Source organism: the organism of the source record quoted next, unplaced genomic scaffold, assembly GCF_019419815.1.
Source record: "Pyrus x bretschneideri cultivar Hongxiangsu unplaced genomic scaffold, Pyrus_bretschneideri_v1 Contig34, whole genome shotgun sequence".
Classification (NCBI taxonomy): Eukaryota; Viridiplantae; Streptophyta; class Magnoliopsida; order Rosales; family Rosaceae; genus Pyrus; species Pyrus x bretschneideri.
Window position 1 is genome coordinate 3,088,148 of NW_025999657.1, and position 19,115 is coordinate 3,107,262.

At 39.4% G+C, this 19,115-nt stretch overlaps 2 protein-coding genes across 2 annotated transcripts; one reads left to right on the forward strand and one right to left on the reverse strand.

Annotated features, from left to right (window-relative positions):
- Positions 1–5,525: 5,525 nt before the first annotated feature.
- On the reverse strand, positions 5,526–5,879 carry LOC125480565. Its single transcript, XM_048591526.1, has one exon. The coding sequence runs from the start codon at positions 5,877–5,879 to the stop codon at positions 5,526–5,528; it is 354 nt and encodes a 117-aa protein (XP_048447483.1).
- A 2,354-nt stretch (positions 5,880–8,233) lies between these two features.
- Positions 8,234–9,358, forward strand: LOC125480549 (calmodulin-6-like). The gene is made up of 2 exons (XM_048591500.1): positions 8,234–8,356; positions 9,141–9,358. Exons 1-2 carry the CDS (start codon positions 8,281–8,283, stop codon positions 9,311–9,313), a joined length of 249 nt encoding a protein of 82 aa, XP_048447457.1. The 5' UTR covers positions 8,234–8,280; the 3' UTR covers positions 9,314–9,358.
- The last annotated feature ends 9,757 nt before the right edge of the window (positions 9,359–19,115 follow it).

Here is a 19,115-nt window from a genome sequence, read left to right on the forward strand (position 1 = left end):
AAAAAAAATTGAATCAATAAAAGTATATGAATTCAATAAAAATCAAAATTTAATCAATTAAAATAATTGACACATAATACTTCCCTGATTGAAGACGAATAAAATCTCTTTAGTACAGCGTGAAGAGCATGCTGATAACATGTTATGACTTATATTCTACGAAGGGGTGCGGGAAAGGGAAGATAGAAAGATGGAGAATAGACTTGAGGAATTGTGTGTTAATTCCCCAATTCTTGTGCCTTTATTTATAGCAATAAGGAGGAAAGAAACTTGCTCTCCAAGTAATATAAAGTCTATTGGGAAAGATCTAGATCTCAAAGGATTCCTATTCTATCTCTACTTAGGATTTACACAATCACAATATTGATAAGAATATATATCACACAACACATTTTACCTATAAACAAGTTGTTATATTTAAGAATGGGTACACATAAGAATAAAAAAAATTAAAAAATTAAAAAAATGATATGAATGGGTGCATCTAACATTAAAAAATTAAAAAGTATTTTTTATAAATAATTAATGAGTACAAACTGTTGTAGGCCTATTTAACTGAGCTATTCTAAAGGAATAGAGAGAAGGAGGCCGGCAGTAGTAAGAGGGAGATAAGAGAGATTTAATTGTGAGGTGTGTGTTGTATCACCCCATTGTGCCTTTATTTATAGTAGTAGGTTAGGTAAAATCCTTACCCTTTTAGGATTACAACTCTTAATAGGTAATAAACTCCTAATAGGAATATAAGAGATATTCCTAGATCTACTAGGATTTACACAATCACATTTCCATTCTAAATATGATTGCAATACTCCCTCTTGAGTGTGTAAATACTCAAACAAATATCGCATCAGATTTTTAGCAGATAAGGTAAAACAGTTGATGAAGTTGGTGGCACAACGGGCGAATGCGAGTCTCAAATTTACGAAAGTATGCATTAGTAGTAAAACTCACAAAACCTCGCTATGGTAAAATGCAAGGTGGGAGAAAAACCCATAGACTAATGAGAAAAGTGAGAAGTATGCATAATGTCTGAAACAAACATTAAACAGGACAAAAGTAGTGAACTCTACGAAGTATGATCATCTCAGGATGGGTGCCTCATTAAAACCTCGTTAGGTAGCAAAAACCCAGTGGAAAAAATACTCCTAATCATAGGAAAAAGAGCACATTAAGATCAAGTGAGTATGCTTCCGGATACTCCCCTTGAGTTAGACATGACTTCCAAATAAGAGAATTACAAGCGATTCAATTCAGATAATTTATGCATACTGATTCCTTGGACGAGCTTTTAAAGAGTAGACTTAGGCAATGACTTGGTGAAGAGATCGACTAGGTTGTCCTAGGAACGGATTTGCTTGACTTCAATGTTCTGATACTGTTATTGCTGGTGAGAATAAAAGAATTTCGGTGCTATGTGCTTGGTGTTGTCTCCCTTGATGTATCCTTTCTTTAACTGCTCGATACATGCTGCATTGTCTTCAAAGATCATCGTAGGAAGGTCAACGATGGAAGTAAGACCACTAGTGCTTCAAATATGTTCCATAACTGCTTTTAACCAAAAGCACTTGCGTAATGCTTTATGCAGGGTGAGAATTTCAGCATGGTTTGAAGAAGTCACAAATAGCGTTTGGTTGGTAAACCTCCAAGATAGAGTGGTGTCACCAATGGTAATGACATAGCCCATTTGAGAATGTGCCCTATGTGGGACAAATAGATATCCAACATCTGCGTAACCAACAAGGTAAAAATCAACCTGAGAACCAAGGGAGAGGTGTGTCTTTTCAAGGATTTGTGGGTGCAGAACAAGCCTAAATCCATCGTACCCTTGAGGTAGCAGAAATTTTTTTTAACACCATTCATGTGTCTGTGTGTAGGCGCGTTGCTGCATCTAGCCAAAAGATTAACAGCGAAGGAGATGTTGGGTTTAATGCATTGAGCCAAGTATAAAAAAGCACCAATTACACTTAGGTATGGAACTTCAGGCTCCAAAATCTCTTCCTCATCCTCCTTGGGACAGAAGGGATCGCGTTTAGCATCTAGAGTCCAAATGACCATAAGAGTACTCGAAGGCTTCGCTTTATCCTCATTAAAAAGTCGTAACACCTTCTGGGTGTAGTTCGATTGATGTACTAGGATTCCATCCGAACAATGCATGATTTCTAGGCAGAGACAATATCGACTTTTCTTAAGATCTTTCATCTCAAATTTCGATTTCAAGTGTGTAGCAATTTCCTCAAGCTCTGCGGGAGTTCTGATGAGGTTTATGTCATCGGCATAACTACAACAATTACAAATCCGGAATGTGACTTCTTTATGAACACGCATGGGCATAATTCGTTGTTCACATAACCCTGACTTGTCAAATATTCACTCAGACGGTTATACCACATTTACCGGGATTGTTTCAATGTATAGAGTGATCTCCTCAATCTAATAGAGAGAATGTTTCGTGGTCTAGAACTATTTGAACTCGTCAACGGAAGTCCTTTTGAAACTTTCATTTATATTTTCGTATCTAGATCCCCATAGAGATACGCGGTTACCACATCTATTAGCTGCATATTCAGTTTTTCGAAAACTACCAAATTGATTAGGTAGCGAAACATTATGACATCCATTACGGGGGAATATGTCTCCTCGTAATCAATCTAGGGCGTTGAGAGAAACCTTGTGCTACAAGGCGTGCTTTGTATCACAATATTTCATTATTCTCATTACGCTTCCTCACAAAAACCCGCTTATAGCCCACGGGTTTCACATATGGTGGAATAAGAGCTACGGGCCCAAACACCTTACGTTTGCAAATGAATTGAGTTTGACCTAGATTGCTTATTTCCTGTTTGACAATTCATGTTACGTCAGCATTCATTAATGAAACATGGTTCAATGTCATTGCTAAGCATGATGTCAGTAGCTACTGTGTACGCAAATGCATCGTCGACGATTATCTCATTCCGATTCCAAACTTCATCCAATACTGCATAGTGGACCAAAATCTTGCGATTCTTAGGAGGTCGGGTTGTCTCATCTAAGACATCACCGTAATCTAGAATAACCTCATACATTGGAACAGATGAGTGGGCGATGGTCGGATTCAAACTAGGGTCACTAGTTGGTGACATTTTCCTCTTTCGGGGTTTTGAATCCTTTGAACCAAGCGGTCTACCATGCTTTAGGGTCGGAAGATGATTGGCTAGCCGCCAATGTACTAGGCCCTGTGGAAGTTGCGGCCTCCCCACCTTCGGGGACGGTTCGACCTTCCCAGGTGGTGTTACGACATATGCGGGGGTACGTCTATCCTTACAGGTGCGTTTGCAGCAGGTATATATGATATTGTCACCTTAGCTAGATCAGTAAAAGCATCTGGCATGCTTTGAGCAATGCTGTAAAGATCTATAAATCGTCGCACCTTAGTTTCAGACTGGGCAGTGCGGGGATCTAAATAAGACATAGTGGGAGCATACCATGATAATTCGCTGCGTTCTCTAGGAATGTTAGCATGCTTATCTCCACTTAATGACGAAAAGACTGTCTCATCAAAGTGACAATCCGTAAAACATGCAGTAAAGAGATTTCCTATCAAGGGCTTTAACTAGCAAATAATTGATGGCGAATCATAACCGACATAGATTCCTATTTTTCTCTGAGGACCCATTTTGGTACGTAGTGGCGGCGCGATTAGCACATAAACTGCGCACCCAAATATGCGTAAATGCGAGACGTCAAGCTCATATTGAGTAACCAACTGTAACGATGAATGAGGTTGGGTAGCGGTGGGCCTCAGGCAGACCAGCATAGCTGTGTGCAATATTGCATAACCTTAGGCAGATACCGACAGTTTGGTTCACATAACCAAAGTCCAAGTTATCAATTGAAGATGCTTTTTGAAACCTTCTACTAGGCCGTTTTGGGTGTGAACAAGGGGTACAAGATGTTTGACTTCAATCTCTATCGACATGCAAGTTATCCAGTCGAATCGACTTGATCGGATAATCAGGGTGGTGGGCCCTTAGCTTAATAATTTGTGTGAAGAGTTTCGCAAATGCAATGTTGCATGTGGACAACAGGCAAACATGTGACCATCGTGTCGATGCATCAACCAACACCATAAAGTATCTAAATGGTCCGTATGTTGGTTGGATAGGTCCACAAATATCCCCTTGAATCCTCTAAAGAAACTTAGGGGGGTTGTGAATAATTTTTGTATGTGAGGGTTGAGTATTCTACTTCCCCAAATAACATGTTTTGCATGGTGGGAATCCAACGGAGGGAGGTAAATGATGCCCATGTGATGATTTGAGGTTAAGGCACATCATATCACGTCTGGGATGTCCCATATGGTCATGCCAAAGCAACAAAGTGCTTTAGAACTCAGGTACAGGGCCACCCACAATGTGGGCTTCTATGTCGTGAATGGTTGTTATGTACAACCCACTTGGGAGACGTTCCAGCTTCTTGTTTATATGCTTCTGGCCACACTCGTAAGAAGTGATACAAAGAAATTTAGAACTATTCTCTTCAGTGGTTTCAAAATGATATTGATTATCTCGAATATCTCTCAAATTGAGCAACGTTCGGAGAATAGAGGGCCTCTTTAATGGTTAAGATTGTACCATTAGATAACATGATATGGGCCCTTCTGTATCCTTCAATCAGGTTGGATGAACCTGAGAGAGTTGTTAGAGGTGCTTTCTTAGGTATGAAGTTAGTAAAATAGTGTCGCTTATGCAAGATGGTGTGCGTGGTAGCCCTATCAGTCAGATAACTAACTTCCCGACTAGACATACCTAGAAATAAATTGATTGAATTAGTCACATGCATAAATATAATTCCATTCACTCAATTAATCAATTTGAGAAATAATATCCATTAAATAATTATCCATAATTCAAAACAAATCAAAACCAAACAAATTATTCCAAATTCTTAGAAAAATTGTCCAAAATTAAAACATAAACCTAAAACAAGGAGTTAATGCCTCTTGAAAATTTGATATCTCTATGGATGTAGTAGCAACTTTGGGATGGTCCACATGTGCAAAGTTAGACTCACGACGGGAATGATACTTGGCAAGTGCTTAGAGGGTAGCTTGGTATACGTGTGACCAATGATCATGTGATCCACAACGGTAGCACATGTCCATTTTAGTGGAATCTGATTGAACGGTAGCTTCCTTTGAGTGGTCTTTGGCTCTGTTGACCTTGGGCTCGTGGTGGGGCTTACCACCCATTACCACTGCCACGACGATTCTTTCATCGTTTGTGGCTGCTAGAATTGGTTGCATGACCTTCAGGCGTAGCGTTCGAGCTAGTGGGTCGAGCTTGATGATTCTTCATCAAAAGCTAGTTTTGCTTTTCAACGAGAAGTAAAACAGAGATCAAATTTGAAAATTTGGTAAACGTATGTGCCCTATATTGTTGCTGCAGGACAATATTGGTGGCATGGAAGGTCGAATATGTATTCTCTAGAAGATCTGATTCTGTTAATTCCATTTTATAGAACTTAAGCAGTGATACTTCAGAGTTTTATTCATTCATAGACTTAAAGCCTTGGAACTGAAGATGTTGCCAGTCATGTATTGCTTCAGGCAAGTAAATGTCTTTCGGGTGATTGAAACGGCCAGCTAGAGAAAGGCAGAGGGTGCGTGGGTCCTCTTCAGTGAGGTACTTGGTCTGCAGTGCATCATGGATGTGTCTTCGAATGAAGATCATGGCAATAGCTTTCTGGGCTTCATCGATGAGTTTGTTGTTGGCGGATGCCTCAATGGTGGCTCTAGTACCTTTTGCAGTAAGATGGAGCTTCATTTCTTGAACCAACTTCACGTAGTTTCTTCCGGAGGCTTCCAGAGCAGTGAAATCGAGCTTGTTTAAGTTTGACATGTCCCTAAAACAGAGGGTACAACAAAACGTAGTTGGTCATATGGTAGTCCATAGACATACATTGTAGAACATTGGGTTCTATAGACATGTATTGGTTTAATTTAAACATGCAAGCTATAGGTTTCATGTGGTAAGCTTTGAATGAAAACTTCGGGTTACAAAGGCACTAAATATGAAACTATAGGTTCAATTTAGTTTTATGAACGATTAGTTCATAAAGGAGAAGTTCCTGCAAGAAACACAGTATGCAATATATAGATTGAAGTGTAGTGGATTTGAGTTTCTTCGGGAACTCAAGTGTGAGTGCTTCAGGACTACGAAATGATGTCAACAGTTCAAAGTATACAAATAAATTATTGAATTGTTAATGTCCAAAAGTAATATTCAGGTCAATAATTTTGGATTAATTATCAGATTAATAAATTACATGTCACTTTTAATTAATTCAATGGATTGGGACCAAACGGGGTCGATCGTGGAAGTAAAAATGATAATAACATTCGGGTTAAAATTATTTAAAATGCCAAAGAATAACATTGGATTCGAAAAACCATAGCCCAAAAGGGTTTGGGCTTAGGTGTCGTGAGTAGGGCAAAGCCCTAGAGGCTATTGGGTCTCGGGTTTGGTTGCAAAAGCAGCCCACATGTGGTTACAGGTCACGGCCCGAGGTTGGGGAGCTCAGCAGCAGCAGTTACTGGCGTTTAGGCAAGGGAATTGGTTATGGGTGCAGGCCCAACAAAAAGCTGATTGGGTTGGGTCTGGGAAGCCTAGCCGAAGCTGGGCCTGGGTCAGGGCGAGCTAAGCCCAACAGACAAGTTTGCGGGAAGTGGGCTGGGGCGCATGGGCTACGGGTTGCTACAGACAGTCCAAATCATAGGACAACGGGTCAAGAAGGCTATAGGTTTTCTTGGTTGGGCAATGGGGCTTTGGGCTTTGTTGAGTTTATTAGGCAAGGCTTGGGGTGCTTGGGTCAGCACAGCAAGCCTAAAGGCTGTTGCCGTGTGGTCCAAGGGCGTCAAAAAACGACACAGTGTCATGATGTGCGCCACATGATTGGGCTTTAGGCCAGTGGTGGTTCGGTGGTGTCATGGTGGTGATGCGATGGTGGTGCCACACAGTTCCCAATTTTCCTGTTTTTTTCTTCTTCAAATTCTCTAGGGTTTGAAAAACCCTAAATTGCTTCTAATTTATTTATATGCTTTGACTCACAAATTCCACATAGCAAAAATAATTGCATAATTCATGAAACGTGTATATATATATATATCGGAAGGAAAATATAAATATAGGGAGTTCATGCATCATGGGGAATGTTTTTATGCTTCATGGACGTTTCAAATATCTTACTTTATTTTAAGCGTACCTAAGTAGCAAAAAACAAATAAGAGCCTTTGAATTTTGTAGAAGATAGCCTTCTAGGATCTGTTAGTTCTTTAGCTTATGGCAAGAGCGTGCTGATAACGTGTTATAAGCCTATTTAACTGAGCTATTCTAAGGGAACAGAGAGAGGGAGACTGGCGGTAGCAAGAGAGAGAAGAGATATATAATTGCGAGGTGTGTGTTATATCACACTAGTATGCCTTTATTTATAGTAGTAGGGTAGGTAAAATCCTTATCCTTTTAGGATTACAACTCTTAATAGGTAATCAAGTCCTAATAGGAATATAAGAGATATTCCTAGATCCACTAGAATTTACACAATCACATTCCTATTCTAAATATGACTGCAACACAAACTTATTTTTATTTGGGAAATATTTTGAATTGAAAAATAATTAGGAGTTTAATAAAGGTGTGAGTAATAAAAATTATGTAATTGATTCATTAATACGTTAATGTTAGAGACTTTAATTAAAATTTGAACACTAATAAGGTTTCAATCAATGAACATTAGCAAATAGGGACCGGATACTAAAACCTGAAAAAAATAATAACAAAAAGTTTTTTTTTTTTTTTTTTTTTTTTTTTTTTTATTTTTTTTTATTTTTTTAACAAATATTAGAGATACTAGCCATGAACGTGTGCCAATTTGCTCTTTACATCTTATTCTTAATTATTTTATTTTAAAATCTTTACTCGTAATAGGTATTTTTGAAATTATGAATGTCTTAACTTTTTTGTCTTCTCACTTTTTATACAGATATAGATACAAAGAATTGGATGGAGGATGTGCTCTTGTTATCTTCCGCCAGAAAACCCGCGTCAAATTCCAAGTGTTGCATTTTCAGTAGTCATTTGAGAAATTAACACAAATAAGGGTAGTAAAAAGCAGCAGAGCAACGAGATTTCCTGCAATCCACCAAAAGAACTAACTGCATGCACTTTAAATAGCTCCATTTCTTTCAGAGCTTCCGTAGAGTAAAAGAAAAACAGTGCGTTTAATTTGGAAAGAAGAGAAACAATGGCAGATCAATTGACAGATGATCAACTGAACATGCTCAAGACTAAATTCAATACCTTCGACCCGGATGGCACTGGTTAGAACCCTCTTTCCATATGTACATGTATATGATGTGTGTGTGTGTGTGTGTGTACCATGTCAAAGTACGTACTGCCAGGGACGAAGGCAAAATTTCAAACCTGACTGGGCTGAACTTATCTTCCGATCTAATTTTTCAGTTGAGTACACATAGGCTTAGCCAACACCAATGTAAAAGATGATTAGCAATCTCACACATTCATGCCTTATCATGTTAATGTTGTTTATTGTAAATAATGGCATAGGTAACAGATGATAAATCTCCAGTCATGGAGGGGCTAAACTTAGCCCCGAACTATTATGGGGGCATCCTCAAACAACAAAGTCAAAAATTGAAAAGCTCAAGAATTTATTAAACAAAACGCTTATGTACTAACTAATAAGGATTTTTCTATTTTTATTTATTTTTTTATACAATATATTACAATATCACTCGATGTGCGCATTTTCTTAATTACCAATACCATCAAATATCTCTTTATAAAAATAATCTGGTATTACTCATGCATTGATCGCCCAACCAATTTTTCAATCAATTTTTTAAAAATTTTATGGTTGAAACTGCTCTATAACATGAGATTCCTATATGCATTATATGCATTTTTTCCACCCAAAAAAATGAGTGGGGCCTAAATCCAAGGTAGCTCCGTACATGATTACGTTAATGTTGTTTATTTTATTCTACTATGTTGGGGTTTGAATTTGATTCAAGTAAGTACATATAAGAAGAGATTGATTCATCTTACTCTTTAATAATTTGTCAATTTTTTTTGTTTTTTAAGGCATAATCACTAGGGATCAGCTGGCCGATGTGTTGAGATCGTTAGGGCAAGATCCCACCGAGGAGGAGTTGGATCAATTTGTGCAGCAGCTGGGCAGTGAGGATGGGAATATTCACTGGGATAAATTCGTCGAACTCATGGCCCAGACAATTTCTGCATTAGCTGGGCAGTGAGGATGGTAATATTCACTGGGATAAATTCGTCATAGTCATGGCCCAGATAATTGTCAATATTTCTAAGATATAAAGATATTTATTTCTTTATAACTAATGTGTATAATAAAAGGGTAAGTTTATCCTCCTATAAAGGTTTAGTGCAATTTTGCTTTCCTCCATATTCAAGGATTATGATTCAGCGTAATTTTACACAAATAATCTTTAAGTGAATATTGTGATCATTTCATTTTTAGCTTCAATTTTCACATTTTGTGCTTGGGATTATGATAAACATATATGGGGGAATTGAGAGATGAACATTGACAAACCCCGACCGGAGTCAAGACGTGATGGCTGTCACGTGAGAGTAACGTAGCCAAGTGCGCAACGGAAGTGATACTAATAAAAGAAATGTGAATAATTAAAAACCAAAACTACACTTATTTAACTAGAGATACTATGTAAGTGTGTAAAAGTGATCAAATATAAGATACATGCATATCAAAGCATAGGTAAAATGAAAGTGCAGTCGAACTAACTAAGTACTAATTATACAAATAGGGAGAAGATCCCTACTTTTATTTATGGAAACGTCAGAGCCACTGTGTAGTCCTCGTGAACCACCAAAGACGAGCATCTACATAGAACCTAGAGGGGCGCAAAACAGAAGGGTGAGTGGGCAAAAACAAAGCTTTAGAAAAACACATTTATCTTTATGAACATAATAACCCCTCTCCGTAAAACTCGTATAATTTCCAGGAAATAGTAATATGCACGTATATAAAAACAATGTTCAAGGGCAGTGAAAACAGAATTATGCCATGTCATAACGTTCAACACTAAAATATGTAAGCCAGGTAAAACGTCAATATAAATTAGCATGCCAGCCGGAGTCACCTAACGTGACCTGTATGATTGGACCTATAACTCATCAACATATGTCTGCACATGAGTCCGAGTCACCTAATGTGACCTGTACGACAGGCTGGTTGTAAATAAGTACGCTTAAGTGCTACGATCACGTGAAAGCTATGTGATAAATCATGGGTCACCTATGAGTCGGAACCACCTATTGTGGTTTGTATGATAGGCTAGCACCACAACTTGGATCCAAGGTGAGCATGCAGTGCAGGAGGTGAACAATCACGTGAAAGCTATGCCTTAGCCTCGGGCGAGAGCACTAACACCGGGGTGCAACATAATAAGCTTTAAATGCATAAATGCATAGCAATCACATGCTAACTCACCTGAAGCTTACCTGAGTCTCCACAACATCAAATAGTTTTTGGAAATCGTAAAGCATTTATATATATGTAGAACACAAATGCCCACTCATTGATAAGTAGTAAGATTGTAGCCCCCTAGCCTCGCTTGTCCATGCTCGTCCTTGGGGTACCTCTCACCTATATGCGATACAACTATTTTAACGTTAATTTGATAGCACATAAACAAAGCCCAAGATTAATTCCTCATACATTGCTCAAATGGGGTGTTTGAATATCCCAACGTGATCTACTTGATAGTGCGAACATATACATATTTTTAGAAAATTTTTTGGACACCGGATGCGCCTTCACGCACAGGCCAAGGCACGGCCACACGCGCTGGCCATGCGCAGGCACGTGCCGTCCGCTTGACTATCATTGTTAGAAATATTCCGTCAGTTTGATGGAATATTCCATTAATTGTAACTGACAGTACCTGATACCGTTAGAATATTCCGTTAAAGTTAACGAAATATTCCCCTTCTTCTCCGGTCACTCCGCCAGCTACACTTGTCGATTTCTGGAAAATTTTCTAAAGCTTATAACTTTGTCATTTCTCAACCAAAATCCATGAAATTTATATGGATTTGAAGGTCTTGAAGAGTAGAACACATTCGTACCTAATAGAATTTCAAAATCTAATGGAAAACAGTTTGAAATTCCCTTGATACTTCCAGCCAAATCTGCAACCTTCCAAACTCGTTTATACCAGTGTCTACTTCACTCCAAAACTACTTCAATGAGTTAGGAAAGTTGGGTGAATACCTTTCCAAGCCTTAAAATCTCAAAACCACGCCGGGATTGCGTCAGAGCAAACTTGACTCCTCATCGAAGCTTTTGGTTTCTCACGTTCATGTCATCCGTTTGATGAACTAAGGGTATGGCTGAGTTCATGAGGTCGAGAGGAGAATGATGGTGGTTTCCAAAGACTCAATCCTAGAGAGTTTGATGATGATGGTGTACGTGGGTGTCACAGCGCAGAGAGAAGAAGGAAAGAGAAGGCTCTAGAAGAGGGGAGAGAGTGTGTACGTGCATGTGTGTGTGTGCGTGTGTCCTCCTGATTGGGCAGAAGAAGAAAATGTTAAGCCCTGATTGGGATGCCGTAAGAGTGGGAGAGAGATGACTAATTTTGACTGGTCCAGATGATATAATAGCCCGAATACCAAATTGGGTCCAAGGAAATAGGAATTATGGTGATTTGGTTTCTTATTTTGGTTTGTTAACACTCTATACGTTCGTAACTTCCTTGCTACGACTCTGATTCGGCCCTAACTAGTGTCAATGAGCTCGTGACGTCGAGTACAATCTGATTTTGATAACGAGGAAATTAATTTAGAACTGCATATGTACATCCACGTCGCTAAGCCAACAAGGGCAATATTGTCACTTTACACACTAGGGGAGAAAATATATATAAGAATTTGGGACGGGTCGTCACAATCTACCCCCTTAAGAAAATTTCATCCCCGAAATTCCTACACATCAACAACACTTCAATAGCCATAAAATAGACATAGATAGAGGTCTCGCATGAGTTCTTTCGTTTCCCAGGTGGCTTCCTTGACTGAATGGTTCTTCCACAAAACTTTCACCATACGAACGGTTTTGTTCCGAAGAACCTTATCTTTCCAATCCAAGATCATCATAGGTTCCTTATCGCAGGTCAAAATCCGGGTTAATCTCCAGTGGCTGAGAAGGAATTACATGCGATGGATCAGAGACAGTGTGACGAAGCATAGACACATGGAAAACATCATGTACCTTTGATAACTCTGGAGGTAGCTTAAGCCTATAGGCAACTTCACCAACTCGCTCAGTGATCTGATACGGTCCAATATACCGAGGACTTAACTTATGTTTCTTACCGAACCGTACCACGCCTTTCCACGGAGTTAACTTTAGAAATACCTAATCTCCAACTTTATATACTCTGTTAGTGGCATGTTTATTGGCGATACTCTTCTGTAGATCCTGGGCCGCTTTCAAGTTAGCTTTGATCACCTGAATATTCTACGTGGTCTCATCCACAATCTCAGGGCCCACTAGCACTCTCTCGCCAACTTCAGACCAACATAACGGGGTACGGCATGGTTTACAATAAAGCGCCGAATGATAACTGTTATTATAAGCAAACTCGATCAAAGCTAAACGCTTATGCCAAGTGTCGCCAAACTACAAAACTAAGGATCTCAGCATATCTTCTAGCGTTTGAATGGTTCTCTCAGATTGTCTATCCGTTTGAGGGTGATAAGCTGTGCTGTAAAGCAATCTTGAACAGAGAGCTTCTTGGAAAGTTACCCAAAACTTATAAGTGAACCTGGGATCCCAATCAGAAATGATACTCACCAAAACACCATGATATTTGACAATTTCTGAAATGAACCGTTCTGCCAAATTACTCAATGAGTAATTTTCTCGAACGGGTATGAAGTGTGCTGACTTGGTGAGTCGATCAACTATCACCCAAATACCATCATAACCATTCCATGTATGAGGTAACTTGTACTCGAAATCTATGGTAATATCTTCCCATTTCCACTGAGGTACGGGAAGTGGCTGTAATAACCTAAAAGGTTTATTCCTCTTTGCCTTGACTTGTTGACAAACTGCATAGCAATTCACATACTCATCAATTTTTCCTTTCATAACAGGCCAATAATAGAAAGGTCGAATGGTGTTATACATCTTGGTACTCCCAGGATGCATTGCATAGGCCGAAATATGTGGTTCATCAAGTATATCTTTCTTTAATTCTGCTATGTCTGGTACATACATCCGATCACCCTGCATAAGCATACCATCTGGTATCCGAATCCTGTGGTCTTTCTTTTTCCCTTTAGACACTGTTGTATTAACTCCTGAGATTCCGAATCATTAGCCTAAGCTTCGAGTACACGATCCAGCAAAATTGGCCCAACTTGAAAATTAGCAAGTAGAGCTCCTTGGTAATCTTCCCCTAATGTGACTCCAGTAGATCGCAACTTTGTCAAGAGTGGAACACTGGATGCATAAAGTGAGTTAAGTCGACCCTGGGATTTCCTGCTTAAAGCATCTACTACAGAATGTACACGACCAAGATGATACTCAATCGTGTAGTCATAATCACTGGGCAACTCAACCAATCTCCGCTGCCTGAGATTATGATCTTTCTAAGTAAAAATATATTTAAGAATTTTATGGTCGGTGAAGATTCGACACGTTTCTTCGTACAAATAATGCTTCCAGATTTTCAATGCAAAGATAATATCGGTTAACTCGAGATCATGAGTGGGATAGTTCATTTTGTGGGCCTTTAATTATCGCGAAGCATACGTGATCACTTTACCATGCTGTATTAGTACACAGCCCATGCCATTCAAAGAAGCATCGTTATAAATCTCAAAGTTCCCATTTGTCATCCGGAAGTGCCAACATAGGTGCATGATTGCGACAATACTTCAGTTGCTGAAAGCTTTGCTCACAATCATCACTCCACTCAAATTTAACTCCCTTCCCGGTTAACCTCGTCAATGGCAGAGCTATAGCTGAGAAATCTTTAACAAAACGTCAATAATAGTCGGCTAAACCGAGAAAACTCCGTACTTCCATGACAGTACGAGGCTGTTCGTAATTCTCTATTGCAACTACCTTCTGAGGGTCTACAAGAATACCTTGGGCTGATATCACGTGTCCTAAGAATGACACTTGATCCAACCGAAATTGACATTTACTAAATTTTGCATACAATTGATCTTCCCTTAACTTCTTCAGAACCAGAGTGAGATGTCTAGTATGCTCTGCCTTAGATTTGGAATATACCAAAATATCATCAATGAAGAGAATAACAAACATGTCGAGATATGGGTGAAATACCCGATTCATCAGGTCCATAAAGGCTACTGGAGCATTAGTTAACCTGAACGGGATCACCAGAAACTTATAATGACCATAACGAGTTTGAAATGCTGTATTTGGGACATTTTCACGCTTGATATTTAGCTGATAGTACCCTAATCTTAAATCAATCTTTGAGAACACACATGCACCCTGAAGTTGGCCAAAAAGGTCATAAATGCAAGGCAGCCGATAACGATTTTTAATCGTCACCTGATTCAATTGTCGATAATCAATACACAGCCTCAGAGTTCCATCTTTCTTTCACGAACAAAATTGGAGCTCCCCACGACGAAGTACTCGGCTGGATGAAACCCTTATCATTAAGTTCTTGTAATTGGGTTTTCAATTCTCTTAACTCAGCAGGAGCCATTCGATAAAGGGTTAAAGGAATATGATCTGTAAAAGGAATATGATCTGTACCTGGAATTAAATCTATAGCGAATTCCAACTCATGATCTGGTGGTAGTCTAAGTAAATCATCAGGAAAAACATCAGGAAAATGCCTGACTACCCTAACATCCTCCATATGAGTAGAAGTATCCTTATGCAGCACCACATAAGCTAGATAAGCCTCACATCATTTCCTTAACAATCACTCCGCTCTCACAGTCGAGATAAAGCCCAGCCCCAATCCACAATGCTCACCAACAAAAGTGACCACAGGTAAGCCCGATCGATGGAAAGTGACAACCTTCTTATAATAATCCAACTTGGCACGATTGTAATGTAACCAATCCATGCCCAGAATAACATCAAAATTGACAATATCCAAAGGAACAAGATTAGCTGGCATGATGACATCCTCAACAAAAGCAGGACATCCTTGATATTCCCAGCTAACATAACAAGTCACGCCTCTAGGCATGGAAAATTCCAATTCATAACTAATGGGAGTAGGGTGTGGTTGAGTATTTAAAGCAAACATATGAGAAATAACAGAATGTGTGGCACTTGAATCAATTAATACTCTAGCAAAATAACAAAGAATATTTAACGTACCCATAATCAGATTAGGGTTGTTCTGAGCATCTTGCACAGTGATGTGATGAACACGGCCCTCTGCCTGCTGCCGACCTCCACGACCTCTATTTCCTTGATTACCTTGTCCTTGGATACCTTATCCTTGACTGGGCTGATTAGGCTACCTTGATGAACTAGCATTGCTAGAGGCAACATCAAGGTTCTGGGACTCTCCTCTAGTATACCATTGTGGTCCACCGTCCTGATATGACGCATACGGTATATAGCCTCATTGGTACTGTGGATAACTACCCTAATAATATGGATCAGCTGGATGCTGGTATGCTCCCCTGGAATATAGAGCTACATCTCCCTGATAGTGGTAAGCATCACCATAACCCGTTGGAGTATAGCCACTAGGCCCTTGAGTTAGTTGAAGGGGTACATCTAGTGGTAATACAGAGGGCTCAAGTTTCTGCTAATTTTGCGGACATTGGTTAGCCCTATGCCCCGTCTGACCACAAGTGAAACATCTACCACTCCCACCTTATCTTCACTCCCCAAAATGACGATTATTACACCTACGACAAAGTGGAGCACCAGAACTGTTAGGATTTCTCTACCTCTGGAATCGGGAACCACCTGTGAACCTGCCGCCCCTCCGCAGCATAGTAGAATTCAAACACCACTGGATGAACCAGAACTGTTGCCACTTCGCTTAAAATTATGTGTTTTACAAGGATCGTATGTTGATTGCCCTCTATCCTTATTAGTATTATTTTTTTGAGCATTACCTTTCTCTTCCTCCTCATCACTATCATCTGGAGCATTCTCAGAGTCCTCAACCTGAAGTAATACCTTGAAAAACTCTTGATATGCAGAATAGGGAGTCGAAGTCGCCATAGAACGCAACTTCTTACGAGTACCCTTCTTAAAGCGTCAGAGCTTATTAGCAAAATTTGCAACAATCTATGGTCAATATCAGAACAAATCAGTGAACTTTCGATGATACTCAGTGGCTAACATTTTCCCTTGCTTCAGTTCTGAGAATTCATCCCTTTTATGATCTAAAAACTCCAGAGGTATAAATCTCTTCTGAAATAGATGCTTGAAAACCTACCAATTTGTGGCATTTTCAGCTGACAGTTGAAAGGATTCTTGTTTCCACCATGATATAGCCTCCAAATGCAAGAACCAAGTGGCTATCTCGACCCATCTGTCCTCTGAAAGATTTCCCTGTCGCTGTATCATCCGAAAGGTTTTCTCAACATGGTCAAGCCAACGCTTAGGTCCCTCGAACCCTTCATTACCAAAGAAATCATTTAGCTTCAAGTTATATACAGTCTCCAAGGGGGTCCTATAGGGATGACGAAGTGAGGACTGAATAGCACTAGCAATAACTTCACTAAGTTGTCCAATATTTGGAAATTCAAACTCAGAATAAGTACATGGCTCCCTACGAGGTGGCATGGTTCTGACATAAGAGATCAAAATGATTAGGATTTAAGCAAAAATATAGGACTACCCAACCTTGCTCTGATACCAAATTGACACACCCCGACCGGAGTCGAGACGTGCTGGCCGCCATGTGAGAGTAACGTAGCCAAGTGCGCAACAGAAGTGATACTAATAAAAGAAATGTGAATAATTAAAAACCAAAACTAAACTTATTTAACTAGAGATACTATGTAAGTGTGTGAAAGTGATCAAATATAAGATGTACGCATATCAGAGCATAGGTAAAACGAAAGTGTAGTTGAACTAACTAAGTACTAATTATACAAATAGGGAGAAGATCCCTACTTTTATTTATGGAAATGTCAGAACTGCCGTGTAGTCCTCGTGAATCACTAAAGATGAGCATCTACCTAGAACCTGGAGGGGCGCAAAATAGAAGGGTGAGTGGGCAAAAACAAAGCTTTAGAAAAATACATTTATCTTTATGAATATAATAACCCTTCTTCGTAAAACCCGTATAATTTCTAGGAAATAGTAATATTGCACGTATATAAAAACCATGTTCAAGAGTAGTGAAAACATAATTATGTCATTTCATAACATTCAGCACTAAAATATGTAAGCTAGGTGAAACGTTGATATAAATTAGTATACCAGTCGGAGTCACCTAACGTGACCTGTACGACTGGACCTATAGCTCATCAACATATGTCTGCACACAAGTTGGAGTCACCTAATGTGACCTATATGACAGGCTGTGTGTAAATAAGTATGCTTAAGTGCTATGATTACGTGAAAGCTGTGTGATAAATTGCGGGTCACCTATGAGTCGGAACCATCTATTGTGCTCCGTACGACAGGCTAGCACCAATACTTGGATCTAAGGTGAGCATGCGGTGTAGGAGGTGAACAATCACGTGAAAGTTGTGCGCTGGCCTCAGGCGGGAACACTGACACCGGGGTGCAGCATAATAAGCTCTAAATGCATAAATGCATAGAAATATGCAATGCAACAAGACCAATCACATGCTAACTTACCTGAGCCTCTGTAGCATCAAATAATATGATTCACAATTATACTAATGCAACAATATAGTAATAAACGATATAGACATGGCATACAAGGCATAAATTCATTTAAAAATGTTTTTTTGGAAATCGTAAAGCATTTGTGCGTGTACACACACACACACACACACACACACACACACATACACACACACACACAAAACAAATGCCCACTCACTAATAAGTAGCAGTATTGTAGCCCCCTAGCCTTGCTTGTCCAAGCTCGTTCTCGGGGTACGTCTCACCTATATGCCATACAACTATTTTAACGTGAATTCGATAACATATAAACAAAGGCCATGATTAATTCCTCATAAGTTGCTTAAATAGGGTATTTGAATATACCAATGTGATCTACTCGACAGTATGAATACACATATATTTTTAGAAAAGTTTTTGGACGCCGGATGCGACTTCATACTCGCCGGGCAAGGCATAGCCACACGTGCCGGCCACACGCAGGCATGTGCCGTCCGTTTGATTGACGTCATTAGAAATATTCCGTCAGTTTGATGGAATATTCCGTTAAATGTAACTGATGGTACCTGATGCCATTAGAATATTCCATTAAAGTTAATGGAATATTCCCCTTCTTCTTCTGTCACTTTGCCGATCTCTGCCGTCCACCGTCGATTGCACTTGCCGGTTTCTGGAAAAATTTCTAAAGCTTATAACTTTGTCATTTCTCAACCAAAATCCATGAAATTTATATGGATTTGAAGGTCTTGAAGGGTAGAACACATTCGTACTTAATACAAGTTCAAAATACAACGGAAAACGGTCGAAAATTCCCTCAATACTTCCAGCCAAATCTGCAACCTTTCAAATTTGTCCATACCAACGTCCACTTCACTCCAAAAGTAGTTCAAAGAGTTAGGAAAGTTGGGTGAATACCTTTCCAAGCCTTAAAATCTCGAAACTACATCGGGATCGCGTCGGAGCAAACTTGACTCCTCGTCGAAGCTTCTGGTTTCTCACGTTCCTATCGTCCGTTCAATGAGCTAAGGGTATGGTTGAGTTCATGAGGTCAAGAGGAGAATGATGATGGTTTCCAAAGACTCGATCCGTGAGAGTTTGATGATGATGGTGTATGTGGGTATCACAGAGCAGAGAGAAGAAGGAAAATGAAGGTTCAAAAAGAGGGGAGAGAGTGTGTACATGCATGTATGTCTGTGTGTGTGTCATCTTGATTG

Bases quoted from the DNA above. Each gene is read 5' to 3' on its own strand.
- LOC125480549 (XM_048591500.1), top strand. From the start codon at position 8,281: ATGGCAGATCAATTGACAGATGATCAACTGAACATGCTCAAGACTAAA. The intron at 8,357-9,140 runs GTTAGAACCCTC...TTGTTTTTTAAG, and splicing joins CTTCGACCCGGATGGCACTG to GCATAATCACTAGGGATCAG.
- LOC125480565 (XM_048591526.1), bottom strand. From the start codon at position 5,879: ATGTCAAACTTAAACAAGCTCGATTTCACTGCTCTGGAAGCCTCCGGA.